Genomic DNA, 20,873 nt, shown 5'->3' with positions numbered 1-20,873 from the left:
GCTTACGAATTTACAAATATTGCCTGAAATATGCAGCTATGAGTATAATATTCCCAACTTTTTAGCATCAAAAGTGAATTGATTAGTCGTCAGTCAGTTTCTTCTCTCGTATATAAAGTCTGTTAATGTGATTGAGGTATCTCTGTAAGCTAAGCCCATGGACGATACAATAGTGAGAAATTTATCAAGTCCTTGAATAAGAAACTGACTATCCAATTTTTAGCAATATACACATTTTACAGAGCTAAAGTTCGAGCAAATGATGGACAAGCTGGAAAAGAGCTCTGGCCAGACTGTGGTTACTTTGAGCGAGGCAAAACTCCTGCTGGAGAGGCACGACGAGTTGGTGACGGCGGTTTACGACTACTGGCTCAACAAGCGATTGAACACGGTCAGTACTAGTGGACAAAGGCCAATGACTTATTGTACTAAAGCCTAGATGAAAATGTTGATTGCGCGTTGTAGGTATTTGGATGGTAGCGCCATCTTGTAATAGTTGGTGTAGCTTAATAAAATTAGACGACCAGTAAATAGTAGTTAAAAAAATATAATAAATATTTGCAGAAAGGTCAGTAATAAATGAACTTAATCCTAGGCAACAACTGCGCGTTTTAGAGAATTCTTATTACGAGTAATATTTTACAAAAGTTGGCGTTCATCTTTAACGTACAAATTGTTCCAGTGTAAACTGTTGAAATGTTCGTACAAGACGCCGAGCCAACTCTAAAATGAAAAAAACTTATGCTATAATTGATTTATATTAAATTTTTTAATCAGTATTACTTTGCTTATTTTCAGCAACATCCCCTTATTCTGTCGGTGAAGACTGAAAGTCGTCCGGGACAGTCGTCTAACAATCCTTACTTGGCCTTCAGGAGAAGAACAGAGAAGATGCAGACCAGGAAAAACAGGTGAGAACTTTTTTAACTCGTCTCAGTAAAGATATTGGGTGAATTTATCTATAAATGATAGATAAATAAGAAAGCTAATTAATCGCGCCAAAGGAAATAAAAAATAAGATTGGGACCTAGGATTCCTCCTTGAGGAACCCCTGTGGCAAGCTAACACTAATCGCATTTATATTCATCAATTTTCACCTGAAGCTTGGACGCTAAAAGGTGAGAACGAAACTGGGCTGTGAACTAATGTAGAAATTCTGAATTTGTCAGTATTCCCAGTAAAATATCAATATCAACCATGTGAAATGCATTGGAAAAATACATAATTACCAGATGTGAAATTTTTGATGTTCATACGAATGATCAGTTAACTAAGGCTGTATTACATATTATGAATACAGAGTGTTAAGTGATAGCTTGATTGAAAAGCTTTCAGCCTGACAGATATATTACATGTATATTAATATATATATATACATGGATAAAATCAGGACTCTTTCCCTTGTTTCCTCTTTTGCCTTGTTTAGTCAATAATTTAATGAGAAACATTTTTTTTAGTAGACGCATTCAAAGTCTGTAATGACAGACTTTGAATGCATCTACCTTATCTAGATGAATGCTAATCTAGTGACTTGACTAATTGATTGACCTGTCACCAATCGTTTTAACAGGAAAAACGACGAGAGCTCGTACGAGAAGATGTTGAAACTCCGCCGGGACCTTGCGCGCGCGCTGAACCTGCTGGAGCTGGTCGCGCGCCGGGAGGACGCTAAGCGGTCGCTCGTCGCTCTCACCGCTCAGTTGGCCGAGAAGCGGTACTCAGCCGGCGACTTCGCCAATCAGCTGTTGCCTGAGACGCAAGTGCCGAGGTATTTAATTTATTTCTTCTTAATGTATTCTATTGGACAATGCAGTTTTAGTATAAGCGGAATGTGACCTTTAAGTGCCGTGTGGTTCCCAACACCATTACAAAAAGAATAGGACCACTCCATCTCTTGCCCACGGATGTCGTAAAAGGCGACTAAGGGATAGGCTTATAAACTTGGGATTCCTCTTTTGGATGTCACTATTTGAATCTCAATTCTATCACTAAGCCAAACAGCTGAGCGTGGCCTATCAGTCTTTTCAAGACTGGTGGCTCTGTCTACCCCGCTAGGGATATAGACGTGATCATATGTGACCTTTAAGCCTTAGACTGTTGGTTCTGATTACCATGTAAGGTATAAAAACGTAATATCTTTATGTTTATTGCCTTGTGGTTCTCGGCACCAATAGAAAAAATAATAGGACCACTCCATCTCTTTTCCATGGATGTCGTAAAAGCCGACTAAGGGATAGGTTTATCAACTTGGGATTCTTCTTTTATGCAATGGGCAACAAGCAACCCGTCACTATTTAAATCTCAATTGGAATTGAGTGATAGAGATTTGTAGGGAGTCAAGATAGGGTGCGCTATTAGGGAGCAAACGCGAGAGCAGCGCGCTCTGAACATGATTCAGCGACGATAACCGCTAGAGCAATTAACGGGGAATAATGTACATTAGTTTCGGTGCTAACCTCACGTGTCTCGTTCCAGGCCCGCAATAACTCTGCCCCGCGCGGCCGGCTACCGCCATTACGAGACGCCGCTTTACACGTCCGCCGCTCCTCCGGACATACCCAGACAGGTAAATATTATTATCATTATGCCCAACCTTAAATTTTTTATAGTAAAAACATTATGGCGATTCAACGGTAGATAGAATTTGAGTTAGTTAAACCATTTTTAATATGTTCGTGTCGTGATCAGGATTGTAAAGTTATCGCTTTATTAACTTTTATCACAATCGAGTCGAGTGGTAAGTAAAAATAAATAAGTACTCCGTTAGTATATTTATGTGGTGATGAACAAAAGAGTTGTCACTTCATTCTGTGTTTTACGCGCTTCGAACTTAAAAAAATATCGGATCATAGGTAAAAAGTGAGATAGCTTTTGCATAATGTGCACCTCGTGAATGAGATTTATAAATGTATAATTTTATGATATCTTCATTAGTTGTCCCTTAAGAGAAGACAAAAATAATTGCAATAAGCAAGCTGTTCAAAAAACCTTGTTTACGATTCTAGAAAAAATAATATAGTTTACGATTCTAGAAAAAAGTAAAAATTAATAAAAATCAAAATTTGGTCACGACATGTTATTAACAATTTGATATTTTACATACTGTATCCGAGTTTTCAAAATTAAAACAAAAATTACTATTACAATTTTATTATTTGATTACCACCGGCCAAATTAGTCTCTCAATGAATTTATCTCGGTACGCCTAAGCACTATTATGGGGTGTGATTACATTACAGCGAGAGAAGCGAGCGTACAAAAAGCGGAAGCACAGACACGTGGCCGCCGGCGCCGCGCTCGGCCTCCGAGGTGAGTGATAGGGCTCCCACGACACGATGCGATCGATACACACTGTTGTTGTGTGCCCACTTCAAACATGAATGGACATGTTTTTGAGCCTACACCAAAGAGCTTGCAACACATCGACTATTTCCATGTATTCAATACTGTAAACGCTAGGAAAAATGGTATTGGTTTTAATACTAGTACATAGACGGTTTTATATATTTGAAGTCATTGACTGGGTTTTTAGTCTTGATACTATCAAACAAGAGGACATTAGTTTTTGGCTGTAATTTAAACACAGATATAGGGACCTTATTTCTTTTTAATGTATGTGAAACTTCTCCAAAAATGTTTTGGCTCACATAGCTGTATAGGAGTTGCATTACACGGACTAAATTACCAAAACACGAGGAATAATGTTTTTGACCTTAATTTTGGCACATATACAGGATATTGGGAGACAATAGCGCAGAGATATTTTCCTTCAACTTCATAGAGAATGTCTCTGCGCAATTGTAGGTACTACAAAAATAAAAGAAGCGCCTCAATCAATAACTTTTTTACGAAATTATTATTATTTTTATTCTATCGGCCCCGAACCAGATTCTATTGGCCCCAAGTCAGATCCTATTGTTCCCAAATAGGCCAAATCCAGGTCCTTTAGGCCCCGAACCTATAAGGCTACATTCGCAAGAGAGATCTTTAACGACGTTGTAACTTACGAACAAAAATCCACACTGTTTCAGTTACTCACTTAAAGAAATAATCATCATTTAAAATGTTTTTCCGCGCGTGTGTTTCCAGACTCTGGCGTGTACACGTCCTCGGAGGAGGAGACGCGGACAGAGCCTGCGTCGCCGCCGGACGACGGTGCGTTCGCGTTTCGTCGCAAACCCGGCTGTTATTATGAAATGGTTAGTGTTGCTTACTTATAAAGAAATATGTGATTTTAAACATTATACTATTTATAAATACATACATGTATTAAACGAGTTTTGAATCATGTTATTTGGTGACCATGGATCATTGTATCATGATTCGAAACGTCCGAGAAAAAATTAAGATACTTATGTATTTATTAAGAAATGAAATTAGTTTCATTATTTTAAATGTATCAAAACTTTATACATCCATCACGTCTTTACCCCTGACGGGGTTAAAGCTCAACAGGGTAACAGTCACAAAAAGACTGAAAGACCACCTTCAGCTGTATGGCTTAATGATAGATTTGAGATTCAAATAGTGACAGGTCGCTAGCCCATCGCCTTAAAGAAGAATCCCAAGCTTATAAACCTATCCCTTAGTCGCCTTTCACGACATCCAAGTGATAGAGTAGTCCTATTCTTTTTTTTTTATTGGTGCCAGGTTTATGCGGTATTGTGCATTTAATTTAAACAGTTAGATATATTATAATAAGTATTTTTTTTGTCAACAGCCCACTAGTACTCTGTACGGCGATCCAGTCGACACGGACAATCCTTCCAAAGATGGACTCTTCCAGCACGAAATTGATCCGAGGCATAGGTAAGGACAGCGATAGAAATACATACACACTCACATATAGTCACGTCTATATCCCTTGCGGGGGTAGAAAGAGCCAACAGTCTTGAAAAGACTGAATGGCCACGTTCAGCTTGCAGCTGTTCAGCTGTTTGGCTTAATGATAGAATTTAGATTCAAAAGAAGAATTCCAAGTTTATAAGCCTATCCCTTAGTCGCCTTTTACGACATCCATGACAGCGAGATGGAGTGATCCTATTCTTTTTTTTTATTGGTGCCACACAGAATTATAATAATCAATTAATTCCTGAATAATTAATGATAAATGAACAAAAATAAAAAATGTATATAAACACTTACATAATATGAGTACATTGTATGTATTCTGTCTGATGCATCTAACAATTGAGTTAGATGCATCAGACGGAATACAGTGTTTTGATTAGTGTTTAAAAAGAACTTAGGTTAGGAGCAGATCTCGTATCTTGTGGGAGGTTATTCCCACCTTCGTTGAAGTCTCAATGTTTTTTTTTACACATCCATGGAAGTTTTCATAGATATTTTAATTCCAATAAGAAATATTTAGGTCACTAATAACCTTTCTTTTTTTTTTTCAGTAGTTTTAATCAATATTTACATTTCAGGTTCACATTAACATCCCTAAGCGCCGACCGCTGTATCGGCTTCGCCCGCCGCCGGCTGGGTCGCGGCGGCCGCGTTATACTGGATCGGGTTCAGACCCCGCTCGATACGCTGTGGCGGGACATCCCCTTCCGGGATAGGCAGCGGCAGTTGCAAGAGGAGAAGGAGAGGGTGAGAGATTTGTTTGACTCGTCATCATTCTGGCTGGCTTTAGGTCCGGTCATGTCTGGAGGCAAGGGGTGCCTATGAACAGAATAGAATAGAATAGATTTATTTTCAAAATTGGATACAAGGTATCACTTATTGACGTCACATCACTTAAATCTAATTATAACTACTACCGCTTCCAAAGCGCATGTGTAGAAGAAGCGGCGGAACAAACTACACTGCAGCATTTTCATCGGACGTCAATGTACAAATATAGATCTCTTAAATGTAAATCATGGACGAATCACGATCTTGGATTGGGTGTTTCAGGTTTTTGTACTAAGTGACGCCCGTCTGACCTCCGTACCAAACTTGTAGGGACACATACAGTTGCCTGAATGTGCAGGTTTACAAATTATTTGTTCATTGCAAGAGATTGATATGATTTATTTATTTATTAAAACTTTATTGCACAAAAACAAAAATGTACAAAAAGCGGACTTAATGCCGTTTGGCATTCTCTGCCAGTCAACCAGCTGACCAAACAGAAAAAACTTTAAGTTGGTGGTGCAATAAAGTGCACATGCATACTGACAAAATACATACATTACAAAAAAAAATGCGTAAATACATACAAGATACATAATATACACTATAAATACGTATACATACATAAAATATATAATTAGGATGACCCATCATTAATCTGCCGAAGAAAGAACCCCTTTACAGCATGTTTGAACGCAGAGCGACTATGTGATTAATGTCAAAAAAAAATTTCAGGAGGAAATCGAGACCAAATCGCACCGGATACCCAAAGAGATATCCAGGGACTACCACTCGGGTGGCAAGCATCCGTGGAGGCACGCCTTCCGGACGCATTTCAAACACAACCCCCATCTGTGGTTATCCGAGGAAATCAAAAGTGAAATCAAAAGTGACGTTAAACCGGAACCAATTGAAGTGTTACCTCAAGACAGTGATATTAGTGTTAGTGCAAGGACTATGGACGGTATGGTGCGCGAGAATCTGGACAGGGTGATGCGCAAGCGCGTGTACAGTGACAGTGACAGTAGTTACGACTCTGACGAGAGTTTGCATCCGGTCGAGAGGGAGTTCGAGCAGTTTATAGACGAGGTTAATAAGAAATGGTGAGTTTAGTATCAACTTTATGATAAATACATATAATCACGTCTTTATCCCGTACGTGGTTGACAGAGGCGAAAGTCTCACATAGACTGAAAGGCCACATTCAGCTGTATTGCTTAAAGATGGAATTGTGATTCAAATAGTGACAGTTTGCAAGCCTATTCGGCGAAATGGAGAAATCCAAGTGTTTTAGCCTATCCCTCAGTCACCTTTTACGAAATCCATATGTAGTTGTCTATTCTAAAGTGCCAGCAACCATACGGCACTTTATGATTAAAGCTATATTATTTTGTTAGTCATGATTGACGGAAGGAGTTGCTTTAATGATGATGTCCTCTGTGGTGTAATGGAAAATTAATACCTTTGAATCAGTTCTGTATTTGAGCTTCAGTCAGAATATTGTTAAAAACTGATGGATTATATGTGTTTGTAAGTCTGGAGTTTACTTAAAAACAGGAAGATATCTCTCATAAATAAGTGACAAAATAGATTGCTTATTCACATAACCTTAACTTATTTTGGGTTGCTATTCAAACAATTTTTAACTGTAATTGTATATGTTAAAAGTTCCAAAGTCAAAAAGTGATTGAGGTCCGCTAGGCGTATACGTGCGCCATAGCAAATGTTTTGTTGTTATAAGATTGTTTAAGAGCATATTATGCGGTTAAGCAACTTAAAGCTTAAGTTGTCGATAAATAATATGATTTGTCGTATGCTTAACTTACGTCAACCTTGATGAAATTTTTAAACGTCTCGGTTTAGTGCCGTGTGGTTCCCGGCACCAGTACAAAATAGAATAGGACCACTCCATCTCTTTCCTACGGATGTCGTAAAAGGCGACTAAGGGATAGGCTTACAAACTTGGGATTCTTTTTTTTATGCGATGGGCTAGCAACCTGTCACTATTTAAATCTCAATTCTATCATTAAGCCAAATAGCTGAACGTGGCCTATCAGTCTTTTCAAGACTGTTGGCTCTGTCTACCCCATAAGGGATATAGACGTAACCATAATATGTATGTATGTATGTACGGTTTAGTAAAATCATGTGTTTCTTACCAATACAGGTTACACTTCCGACCGAAAACCCCCCCTTGTTCCCCGCCGCCGCCCCCCAGCCCCGAGCCGGATCTCAGGCCGCTGTCGCCGCACGCGCTCATCGCCTGCGAGCTGCGGCCGCAGGAGAAGCCTCCCTCCGAGGACCTCGACACCTTCACCACCAGGGAGTTCACGCTGGCATCGCTCTACGCCGATCTACCCAACGAGGGCGACGTCAGGTGAAGAAACTTGTATATTTTCTACGATGATAGCGTTTGGTGACCTACTACTATGATGGTGTTACAGCCTATACCATGGTGTAAGATTGTGTTAATTTCTTTAATCATTATTGGCAGTTGGTGTGTGACATTAGTGATGTCTCCAAAATGGCCATTTCGCACACATCGTGTATAATATACTATTTTATTACCAAAAAATTTGTTGGTAACTGGACTAAATTGACAGAATAAGTAATTTCAGCACCAATAATTAGTTAGTTATCATAGCAACTATCTTTTATCACAGTCTTAAACATGATTTCCTGGCGCTTATCCTGAAATAGTATCGTAGTAGTAAGGACGTGCTGGCAAAGAAGCTTGCATGAAGAAAGTTATGAATGTGGATGAAGCGAAGGATGTATGCAGAGATTGTGGCAAGTGGAAAGATGTAGTCTCTGCCTACCCCTCCGGGAAAAAGGCGTGATTCTATGTATGTATGAGTTAGTATTCCGTAACACAAGTCTGGAACTTACTTTGAGGCAAGATTACTCTGAGTGATTTGTCCTGTATATATTTATTTATTATCAACTGTCCTTCCCACAGCGGCAACAGCCTAGACATTAGCAACGAAGACCTCTTACCGGAGAACTTTACCGGACTCACCGAAGCCCAAGTGGAGAGCATACTGTCCGAGACTGATCTCAAGACCCTGGAGGAGGACATGAAGGACGAGAAGAAGCTGACAGACAACATCCTGGATCTGGTCAGCGATGAGAAACCTTTTTTATTGCAAGGCCAGAGTGCGGACAGGTCAGTTGGTAGTATTTCTTTCTTCGTTCAACTTTTTAATCGTGTAGACCTTTAGCATAGAATGTCGTTTTCAGTATGTTATAGGTTTTATTTAGCTCCTGGTCTAGTTAGTTATCTTAATCATATTAATCAAAGATTCGACCACCGACGCCCTGTCTGTTGTTAAAGACGTCGCCATATTTAATATATTTTTTTGTTTTACCCACACAGGCGCGCCGACTCTGGCAAGAAAAGCTACGCTTTCGGCAGCAGCGCTGTGCGCGTGTCGCAGCCGCCTAGCGAGCCCGTGCTGCTGCGGGGGGCCCGCCCCGGGGGCGACGACCTGCCGCCCGCCAAGGTAGCCCGCTGTCCCGCCGCCGCACACGGGCCCGCCCGCCCCGGGGGCGACGACCTGCCGCCCGCCAAGGTAGCCCGCTGTCCAGCTACCTCCACACACGTGCCGCAACCTGGGTCTCAGTATCGGGCATACAAACGTACAGACAGACATAGGGACAGGCGCGTGAAATATGTATATGAAGTGAATCTCTAATATGGAGTGTGAAAATTTGTCTGTCAATGTCCTTGCTAAAATTTCCATGGCGGCGCGCATTCTTTATGCGTTCAACTTCTCACTATTCGAATCTCAATTCCATCACAAAAGCCACCCAGCTGAACGTGGCCTTTCAGACTGTTGGCTCTGTCGAACCCCGCGAGAGATATACAGATACACGTGACTATATGTATGTTTGTACATCTTTACAGGTGGAAAAGAAGGAGGTGATCGAAGAGGTCCAGCTCCCCCACGGCGTTCAACTCCAAACGGTGCAAACGGCCCAGTCTCCCCTGAAGAAGCACATCATCACCAGCGCGCCGCGGCGTGACGTCCAGCCGCAGATAGTCACCGTCGCCGTTTCCGACAGCATCAAGGTCGGGGGGCATTGACACGATTGCGATTAGTGTTGTAGAACTGTCGATAGATTTGATATCGATAGTTTTTTATTATTTATTTATTGAAAAACTTTATTGCACTAAAGATAAAGTATAAAGGGCGGGCTTAATGCCGTTTGGTATTCTCAAATACATTAAGTTGGTGGTGCGATAAAGTGCACATGCAAAATGCAAAATATATACAATACATACAAAATAAATAAATGTGTACATACAAGATTTCGTCGCTTTTTTGTAGATGGCGTTAAAATAATCGCTTTTTGTAGATGGTCCTTATTCATTAATCAAAAAAATGTTTTTTTTTTTAGTAAATAATTGATAATATTCTCTTAATATCTACAATTAATTGTGCCGTGAGTATCCTGGCACCAATAAAAAAAAGAATAGAACCAGTCCGTCTCATTCTCATGGATGTCGTCTTTTTAAATCTCAATTATATCATTAAACAACAAACGGCTGAACGAGGCCTACCAGTCTTTTGACCTGTAATACCACTTTTAACGCAAATAAACTTGCTTACTTACTACTTACTTACTTTGAAGATCGTTGGCTCTGTTTACTCCGCGATGGATAAAGACGTGATTATTCGTATGTACATATATATCTATACAATTAAATCTTAAGTTTTAAACAATCATTTTGTCCACCAGGTGCGTCTCCAGAACAACTTGCTGACCTCGACGTCGGGCGTGCTTCTGCCCAACGGGCCGTTCCCGTCGGTGGCGGTGGCCGTGCCCGTGCACCATCAGAGGGAGACGCGTGAGTGTCATTCAGATTACAAGGTCACGGCTTCGGTGCGATGTGATCAGGGTTGCCATCCGTCCGGGTTTCCCCGGATTTGTCCTAGTTTAGAGGGCATCCGGGGAGCGTCCGGGGAAGGTTTCATTTGTAGACCGGGTTAAAAAAAAAATAATAAATAAAAAAAATTTGGGCCGCCCGCGGGACACGCACTATACCTACTCGCACACCACGATCAACCGACGAACCAATTATATTCACCGTTAAAAAAGCTGATTCAAATAAACAAATTTGTAACAAATTGTAAAATGATTCTGTGTTGTTAAAATCCTACTACTATTATAAAGGCGAAAGTTTGTATGGATGTTTGTTACTCTTTCACGCAAAAACTACTGAACTGATTACCATGAAATTTGGTATGTAGGTAGCTGAAGACCCAGAATAACACATAGGCTATTTTTTATCCCAGAGTTCCCGCGGGATTGATAGGGTTTCCATGCGGACGAAGTCGCGGGCGGCCTCTAGTAATGAATAAATATTTTAACAACACAGAATCATTTTACAATTTGTTATTTATGACATTTTCAAATGTCTTTTATTGCATTGTATATGTTTAAAAGATCTTGTTGACATGTCCGGCTTTCGGACTCTAAAATCCGGGGTTTTCTCGCGTCTTGTCCGGTTTTCCAAATTTTTGAGATGGCAACCCTCTAGATGTGATGAACATTGTTAATGCAAACTTTGGAAATTATGTGACGTTTCAATATCATCGGCCTCTGTGGCGCAGTGGTAGTACGCTTGTCTGTGTCACCGGAGGTCCCGGGTTCGAATCCCGGCCGGGGCATGATGAGAAACGAACTTTCTCTGTTCGGCCTGGGTCTTGGATGTTTATCTATATAAGTATTTATAATAAAATATAGTATCGTTGTGTTAGTATCTCGTAACACAAGTTTCGAACTTACTTCGAGGCTAACTCAATCTGTGTAATTTGTCCAAAAAAAAAAATCACTTAATATATTGTAGAGTTTAGTGTGCGGGTATTAAGCTAACTGGATGATCGGTAATAGGTAATATAAGAAATATTATTTACTGTGTTACGTGCGCAAGAACTGCACGTTGCGGGATGACTGAATCGTTACATGTGGAAACGACTAGTCTAGATTTTTATGCTACCTAAGCACATTAAACGTTTGCCCCTACAATATTATTGTCATTATCTTTTGGTTTGACGTGAAATAAATTATTTGAAACTAAGCTTAGTTGTCGGTTCCTAAGCGTCAGTGCAGAAGAAGCGGTAACAAACTGCACTGCAGCGTTTTCTTCATCTTTTTGGCCTGGTCGTTACGTCGGTGCTTGAAAATTTTTATAACAAAAATTTTGGATTTTTATAACAATAATATTTAAAAAAATGTTTCTGGTGTTTGTATTTAACACTTTTCACACCTTACCGATTGAGGGAGTCACTTAAACACTGCACTGATTCTTTTCGAAGTTCTTTATAAAAAGACCATTTTTGTTTTATCGTTTTATTTAACAGCGAACAACAATAGCGAGTTCCTATACGGCACAGCGCCATCTAGTGTCAAGTATCTAAACTAATGCTAACAAACACTTTAATCACGTCATTTCTACTTAATTATATAGATACATTACAATAATGTCAATATTCCTTGCGGAACAGACTGAGCAAACGGCCCCGAAAAGACTGATAGGTCACTTTCGGTTGTATGGCTCAATGATATCTAGAATTGAGATTCAAATAGTGACAGGTTGCTAGCCCATCGCCTAAAAGAAGAATCTCAAGTTTGTCCCTTAGTCGCCTTTAACGACATCCAAGGGAATGAGATGCGAGTGGTCCGCACGAAGTACACGATGAGCACGTGGTTGCAGCCGGCGTGAAGCTGTCGGTGCCGGGCCGGCTGAAGGTGCTGCACGCGCAGCCGCTGTCGGCGGCGCAGGCGCAGCTGCTGCAGCGGCGCGCGCCCGCCGTGGTGTCGCTGGCGCCGCTGGCCGAGGCGCGGCTGAAGGCGGCGCCGGGCTCCGTGGCGCAGTTCTTCGAGATCAAGGGCGGGCAGCTGGCGCGCGGCCCGCACCTGCTCAACGTGCTGCGCCCGCCGCCGCCGCGCCGCCCCGACGACAGGCGGCGGGAGCTGCCCGCGGCGGGTAAGCCGCAGCGGGTTTCCTTGGGTGAGGGTTGTTGCTTTTTTTTTTTTTTGTTTTTTTTTTTACAGAAAAAAAAAGATGAATAAAATAAATTAAGCAGAGAATTGCATTAAAACTTTTTGGATTAAATAAAGTACGGACAGTATATTTATTGGAAAAGAAAAAAATATCCTTATTTTAGTTCAACAAAACTGGCTAGAAATAAAAAAAAAATAATAAAATTGCTGGTTATTTAAAAATAACTGATATGAAATTAATATATTAAAAATAATTCACATTGTCATAATAGTTTTAAACATTGAAGTCCACTTAAGAAAATTTAGCAAAATTCTGCTAAACTGCTCCTTATGATATCAAAAGAGACTGATAGTGACTTTCTCCTGTACCGAATGCCACACTATTAAAATTAAAAATGATTATGTATTAAAAACTTATATTGTGATTAAACTAAACGAACGAACAAACGAAAATTATGTGTTTCGGACAAAATTTGCGCGACCGATCGTATGTCTATTAGTTTAGGTTACATCTTATTATATTAATAAATTTACTCTATAAATTTTCAGGTATAGACGGGCGCGCGATAGTCAGAGCCGCTTTACCCACACTCCCCGTACGGCCGCCGCGACAACAGATACAATTGAAAAGTAGACCGTTACAAGTGACCGAAGCGCGGGTGCCCAACACTGTCGTCGCGAATTTACTGCAAAAAACGACAGTGCTGCCGCGGGCCGGGCCGAAAATAGCCATTTCCGGTCCCGGCGGGCAGCCGCTGTCGGCCAACGTGCAGGCGATAGCGTTCACCACGGCGCAGCTGAAGGGCCGGCAGGCGCGGCTCATTCCGCAGCCGCGGCCCGTGCCCGTGGCGTGAGTATTTTTATATATATATATATATATATATTTTCTTTTGTATGGTATCACTTATATCAAGTTTTTATGAGATTCACATAGCAGCAGGTTGCTAGCACATCGCTAACAAGAAGAGCCCCATATTTCATTTTATTGACACAATACATACATACATACATATAATCACGTCTATATCTTGTAGTCCTGAAAAGACTGATAGGCCACGTTCAGCTTTTTGGCTTTATGACGGAATTGAGATTATAGTGACAGGTTGCTAGTCCATCGCCTAAAAGAAGAATCCCAAGTTTATAAGCCTATCCCTTAGTCGCCTTTTACGCCATCAATGGGAACGAGAGAGAGTGGTCCTATTCTTTTTTTTATTTAGTGACTGGTGCTAGCTCATCGCCTAAAGAAAGAATCCCAAGCTCATTTGCCATAACTTTGATTGACTTTTACAAATTATAGGGACCAGCTGGCATACATTCTTCGTTACTAGACCAGCATATACACATATATAAACATGTTTAGGAACGTGTGTTTGTTTCCCCCTGCAGCGAGATGGTGGAGGCGCGCGCGCCGGCCGCGTCGTCGTCGTCGCCGGCCGCCGAGGACGAGCCGGGCGCGGGCCGGCGGCGCGCCGCGGACGCGCTCATGGAGGTCACGTGACACCGCCCCGCGCGCGCCGGCTAGTGTTCCGGGGGCAGCGGGGGGATCTCGGTGTTTCATTGTTTTTTTGGGGGCAGCAGGGGGATGCTACGTTTTGAGTCCGTTACAGATGAAAGGATTTTTGCGTTTGGCTTGGTGGGATTTCGATTTTGGTTGATGTGGTTTTGGCGATTATGATTTATTAGTCACGTCAATGTCCGTTTCGGGGAAGACGGAGCTGACAGTCTTGAAGACTGATAGGCCACGTTCAGCTTTTTGGCTTGATGATAGATTTTTTTATAGAAGATTCTTAGTTTTTATTAAATTTCTTTACAGGAAAAAATAGCAGAAAAATTAAAGGTCTATCTGGTATTAAACGGCATAGAATACTTACCCTCTCTCTGGTTTTGGTTTGAATATGTTTATTTTTACACATAAAATTACAAACATGCTTTGAAATAATTTTTAAGCTCAATTTTTTTTAACCTTTCATTTTGTCTACTATTAATACTAATCTGAAACCAATATTGTGAGTCACTATGGGCCTGATTAGAATACAAACATATTTTAAATAATATTATCTTAATTTTATCAACTGCGTGTTCATCATCATCATTTTTTGGGCATTTATCCAATTATTAGAAATGGTAAATATTAGTTTCAAAGCCTAAGAGCACTCTGTGAAGTAAGAAACTTTACGGGAAGTAATGTTTTTTTTTTAATATAACCTACTATTAGAAGTCCTCCCTTTGCCGAACATAAATGAACATCCCTTTTCATCTGTAATTGATTCCATCATCCCACAAATGACGAGCACGTTACGATCCCATTAAATGTGTAATGTATTGTGAATTTAACAATTAGTTGCATTCAAATGTGATATTAAAGAATTATGAAACTTAATTTAATTTCTTTATTTTTCGTAACCTTGTTTGAGTCGCCATTTTAATTTTCGCCCACAAAATGGCGGCGGCGCGGGAAACACTGCGTCGCTGATAAAAAAAATAAATTAAAAAAAAATATCTATGGTTATGACATTGTATTATCGTTCTATTGTTAAAACTGGACGTATTTATAATCACGGATTTAAAATTGATAGAAGAAATCAGTTTTAAATTTAAATAGCGAAATGTTGAGTTCTTAATTTAAATATATTTTAGAGCTGAGTGCAAATAGTACCTACAATCAATTCTTTGTAAAGGATTTTCTCACACGATGTCTATGTAGTCTAACAAGTAGTAAGTAATTTGCATACATACATACATACATATTGTCACGTCAAGTAATTTGCATTTTTATTCCAAATATGTTCTATTATATTATAACGTTCCGTGAAACTTATTTTCTGCCATAACTTCAATGCAATTTTTATTAAATAGTGTTTTTGCTCATGCTGTATTAAGATGTTATACTAAATTGGATTTAATTAATCTACCGCGTCATATTCATACTGTCGCGTCAGCAGCGTTATCAGTCATCAAGTGAGAATCGTCTAAAGAATATTTTTGTACACCTATTTAGATCTTATCAATTTCTAAGGCACAAACTACACAGAAAAGCGCATTGTAAAGGAAAAAAAAATGCAGGATTCTTACCGTGTTTTCTTTGTGGTTTATGCCTATGTGTGGGATATGATTGAAAATACTTATATACATATATTATATATTGGAAATACAGTGTCCGGCGCGTAAGTTGAACCGAAATTCTACTCTATGGTCGCTGCGCAGAAGAATTTTTATATGAAAAATTGTTACTAAATTTTAGGTTCAAGTTATATGCCGGATGCTGTATCTATGTTTAGTTTCAAAACCATTGTTTGCCAAAAGAAGCAGTTTTTATTCTATAATAATCTTTATTGAAACAAATGAAATGTTAAAAAGTAAAAAAAATACAAATAATTGTAATTTTTTTTAATCAAAATTTGTGGAACCTACAAGTAATTATTATTACGTGTATAATATTGTCGTCTAGTTTTAACAATAAATATTCCGTAGCTTTGATATTTGCTTACGCTGTCGATGTCTTAAAATGTAAATGAGAACAAAGCATAATAATTTAGCTATGTTTTTCGTTTTATGAAAATATTAAAAAAAAATACAAAAAACAGTAAAAAATAATGGAAACACTGAATATTGTACATTTTAAGACAAAATAAATGTAAAAAGGGGTTTTAGAATCAAGAAGGAATAAAAAGTAATACGAAATATTTTTGACGTTAAAAAGCCGAACATGTGAATATTGGCTCTGTCTATTCCGTCACGGATAAAGATGTTATGCGTGTGTGTCAAAAAATAGTCCACAATGATAATCGACACGCCTAAGAAAATTCTTTTTAACGCTGTGTTCATTACTTGATTTTGATGGACAGAATCACACGTTCACTAGTAATTGCAATCTAAAAGGACTTGAACCAAACACCGTAGCATCGCAAGCGCTACGCCGTTTTTATCGCGCGAATAACTATCGCTGTCTCGTTTCACGTCATAATAAAAAGCGAAACGGCGATAGCTCTTCGTGCGATAAATACGGCGTAGCGCGTGACGGGTGACTTTTTCAATAGCAGTCAAATTTTAGTACATTAATGTGATTGACTCTTCAAAAATATCTCTAGTTGCTCCACTTATAATAGCGGTGCACTGAAGTTATCATAAAATTTTACTGGTGTTGAAAAAATCATCCTGATCAAAATGAACCTCGGATGTGGTAATTTATCTCGGATATACTTCGTTCAGCCAAAGAGTGAGGTACAATTCTCGGAATAGGAGTGGAACCAAAATGGCGTGTTTTTATTTAGGAGTTTGGCGTCCAACTTGTATGTATTTCCGTGGTTGCTATTCCCCTCAAATTTCTGACAAGCAACAGATACGGGCTCGGACCTACTCATGATGAAAAATTATTAAATTTTAAATGTAATAACATCAATGTTAGCGCTTGTTAGCTTAAGGTATTTTTATGAGTGGGTGCGGGTCATACGATCATATTGTTAAAAAAAAATATGATCTAATCTGGTCTAGGAATTTTCTAAGCATCTATTGAACTGGGCCACGGAGATCACATATATGACATATGTCCTGTCTCTCAATTTTTGGTCATCTCATAGTTAATGAGACATAATATTTTGGCAATGATAACCTCGCTGTCTCGATGTGGTCACAGGACCCTGGGGTCCGGATAGGACGCGTTTGAATTGTTGGCCATGACGATTATTCAAAATTATTTAAAAAAAAACAAGTCAAATTATTTAGTCCACGATCATATATAAAAAATTATGAATATGATGATACAACACTATATAAATATGTACTACTAAGAAAAGGGTATTATTATTTTTGTGTCGGCAAAAATTATTAGGTTTTATTGAAATACACGCAATGCGTGTGTACTTTTGATTAACTCGTCTAATGTGTTTTAGTAAAATCTTGTACGAATTTCATTATTCTGATGCGAATAAAGTAACTTTAGAATGTGATTGTATTCTTTGGACAAAAATAACTGCTATTTTTTGGAAATAAAATCTTTACAAATATTTCATCCGAACATGGATAAGTTAGTTTCTTCAATTTTCTGAAATTTTGTTTCAGATATTAAAATAGGAAATTTAAATTGAACTAATGTTATTTAGTCTTTATGCTCATTTCAACAAGATTCAAACGGAAAACACGCTTCCTGTGTTAATATTAATCTTAGTTTAATTCATATACTTCATCATTACTGTCTAAATTTATTTGCACTTAAAGTTTCTTTAGTCAATTGTTTTGTTGACCCAAAAATATTAAAACTGCCGTTTCATACAAAATGGTAATTATGGTTTGCGCGTATCTTACTAATGCGCTGAGAAATGGACAGAAATATAAAAAATACTTTCTAATTAAAACAGTAAGAAACATACGCTGTAAGGAATATAAAATGTTATTTTTAGTGGCTGTGACATAGTTAATATTTTTCTAACTGACGAGTGTCAATAACGCCAATAGCGCTGTCTCTTTCTTAAATAGGAAATACACAACACGATATAAAAAGTTGAATTTCGATAATTGCCTAATGGTTTCTGATACTGAAGTTTTGATAGGACAGACAATTTAGTATCAGATCGTAAATTAGCTTTATTAGGACGTAGAGGACGCAAGTGAAAATCATAGTCTCTGCCTATCCCCATGGGAAACAGGCGTTTTATCGATTCCATTCGAGACTAAAATACAATAAGGCGATTAAAATTTGCCGGTTTTTTTAAAAGAGATTATTTTCATCCAAAGTTCTTTTGCGAGTTACATATATGTAATTATGTTAACATAAAATTGTTATCAATTTTCAAAATTAATGTAACGGCTCGTATTATTATTTCTGTCTACCACGTAAAGGTTAAAGACGTGATGTGTGTATGTTTTTTGAAAAGAAGCTTTGGCACTGAATAGACGCTCATTTTGCTTACGACGGGACAAAGAATCTGGCATTTGACCTCGTAAAATAGTAACATTCTGTAGATTTACGTTAAGTTTCGTCGACGGTGGTATATAAATGTGTAATTTTGTGTATAATATAACCATTAATTATTGTGTATTATATAGTTTTATGTGTATATTGTTAATCACCTGGCTGGAAAGAACTTAGTTTTTTTTTCTGATGAGGGCTGGCCGTACCCAGTGTAAAATAAGTCATGTAAATTAGTTTTAAAACGAACGGGCTTTTTATAATCTGCCAGTAAACACGGACTAAAATTAAAAAAAAAATGTAAAATTTCCTACGAAATGCCTGAACCCTGCATTATGTTCCAATCAATTATAGTAAATTTCTCTACAGTCAAATAAGCTTATTTTGAAATACTTAATTAGTAGTTCGTATTTTAACGTGCAACCAAACAAGCAAAACAGCATAAATTTTAGGGATCATCGAAAGAATATTAAAATAAAAAAAAAAAGAAATTATTTCTTAAGAATAAGAACACTTTCGAAATTTTAAATGTTAACTTTATGAGATTTGCGCATATTAAGATGGAGGGACGATTTGTAGGTATTTTCAATAATAAGAAACAAAAATATTATTTTTTACGTAACATGATAAAAAAACTTCATAATAATCAACAGTTAAACTTAAAGACATTTGTAATGTATGTTTTTAAATAACTGCTTAATAAAAAAAAAATATGTATTAGTCGCCTTAAAATTCGTAGGGAACCCCAGTAATAACCAGTTTTGCTTTTGAATAAAAAATAAAACCCAAAACTAAACAAAAATAAAAATTAAAAAAAAATTGTTGCTACAGTGTAGCATTATTAATATGTAGCTCTTGATTTATAAAAAAAAATTAAAAAAAAATACCTACTACTCGATTCTAACTATCCATTGATATAAAGAAAAAACTGTTAAAGAAACTACACTTAACTTTTAGATGTCTCTCCTGTACGACTGTACATGTAAGAATAGTTGTTGAATATGACGCAGAAGTGAGAATAATAATATAATACTTAAACCGAATATTTTTAGAAATTTTTTATATTTATTTCTCAAATAACGATGAAAATAAAAAGAAAAAACCGCAAGTGATCTTTACCATCTGGCAAAATTGATTTATTAAAATGCTTAATGTTATTACCACAAGAAAATGTAACAATGTCTATATTATTATTGGTATTTAACGTAGATTCTTAGGAGTGTGTCCATTAAAATATTAAATACTTGTAGGCACCATGTAGATAGTGTTTAATAATGTGATTTTACCAACGTTAAGATGCGGAATGTCTAACGATTTTTATATTTCATTATAATTAAAGAGAGATTTGTTTTAATTATTTGGCACATTCCTTCTTAAATTCAACGAAAGCTATATTTTGTTTTATTTCGTTAAATGTACTCATAACAGGTGTTAGACAATCCGCCATTTTGTTTATTTGACGATAAACGATGTTAAAATGTAGTTTCTTTTTCGGGATCCAATTCAAATTTTATCTTTGTCCGTTCAACTCACTTCTTTCTCAATTAGATATTTTGCAGAAAAATATAAAAATGTTCAAAAATATCGTGATTACGAATTTTAATGTAACTAGAAACTATAATCCGTGGTATCTCTTGTAAATGTTTGTAAAATTTTACTAAATTTACGAGAGAAGCCACGGGTTAAGTAAGCTATGCGAAATATATCGAGTCGTGTTTACGCAAATGTCCTGTTTTTCAAGGTTTAAAAAATTCAGTGGGATCTTTTTCATAGCATTTCAGATGTGTGCTACGAAAAATATCTCGCAACAAAAAAAAATATGTAACGGTTTTAACTATGTCTGTATACATATATAATTAGTAAGTATCATATACTGTACAAAAAGGCTGCAAATTTGGGAAAAAATGTAAAAAAAATAGGCCTCATTTTTTTGGGGCCGTTAACATACGCTTAGTAAAATGGTTAGGAACAAGTGTACCTCATAAGTTTCTGATTTCTAGTTTAGGCAATGCCGAGTCGTTGACCGGACCCGCGCGAGCGGCGTAAATCATTTTTTGTCTACGCTATGTGTGGTCTCATTGCAAGTACGATGTAGTACCTTATTTTCTTGTAAATATTACTTTTTTTACCCTTAGTTTTATTGTAGCAGCGTCAAATCACGCTTTCACAACGTTCCGTGGGTTCGGTCAAAAACTCCGTTTATTATGAAATAAAAAAAATTGCTGTAAATTGTTTGTAAAATAGTCATGTTCAGAATTTCAAGTGTAGTTTTGTTGATATTTTTTTTTCAACTGGAAATTGCTGAATAAAGCGACGATTCTGTTTCATTTGCTTG

General features: G+C 37.8%; 1 protein-coding gene across 2 annotated transcripts in view; it reads left to right on the top strand.

Moving 5' to 3' along the window:
• The window catches only part of LOC106132232 (uncharacterized), a 68,158-nt gene extending 47,293 nt beyond the window's left edge, over nt 1-20,865 (top strand). The window contains exons 4-20 of one of the 2 annotated variants that reach the window (XM_060952634.1): nt 243-391; nt 799-911; nt 1,571-1,768; nt 2,476-2,566; nt 3,240-3,309; nt 4,090-4,199; nt 4,721-4,809; nt 5,430-5,598; nt 6,358-6,725; nt 7,790-7,999; nt 8,582-8,788; nt 8,999-9,125; nt 9,530-9,694; nt 10,366-10,474; nt 12,344-12,640; nt 13,183-13,483; nt 14,020-20,865. In XM_060952634.1, coding sequence (XP_060808617.1) covers nt 243-391; nt 799-911; nt 1,571-1,768; nt 2,476-2,566; nt 3,240-3,309; nt 4,090-4,199; nt 4,721-4,809; nt 5,430-5,598; nt 6,358-6,725; nt 7,790-7,999; nt 8,582-8,788; nt 8,999-9,125; nt 9,530-9,694; nt 10,366-10,474; nt 12,344-12,640; nt 13,183-13,483; nt 14,020-14,131 — 2,885 coding nt within the window. In that variant the 3' untranslated portion in view covers nt 14,132-20,865. Of the gene's footprint in view, nt 1-242; nt 392-798; nt 912-1,570; nt 1,769-2,475; nt 2,567-3,239; nt 3,310-4,089; nt 4,200-4,720; nt 4,810-5,429; nt 5,599-6,357; nt 6,726-7,789; nt 8,000-8,581; nt 8,789-8,998; nt 9,195-9,529; nt 9,695-10,365; nt 10,475-12,343; nt 12,641-13,182; nt 13,484-14,019 lie in introns of both variants that reach the window. The other variant, XM_060952633.1, reaches the window with a different exon arrangement.
• Nucleotides 20,866-20,873: the final 8 nt, after the last annotated feature.

The sequence above is a fragment of the Amyelois transitella genome, chromosome 29, assembly GCF_032362555.1.
Source record: "Amyelois transitella isolate CPQ chromosome 29, ilAmyTran1.1, whole genome shotgun sequence".
Lineage (NCBI taxonomy): Eukaryota > Metazoa > Arthropoda > Insecta > Lepidoptera > Pyralidae > Amyelois > Amyelois transitella.
This window is presented reverse-complemented; position numbering and strand designations above follow the sequence as displayed.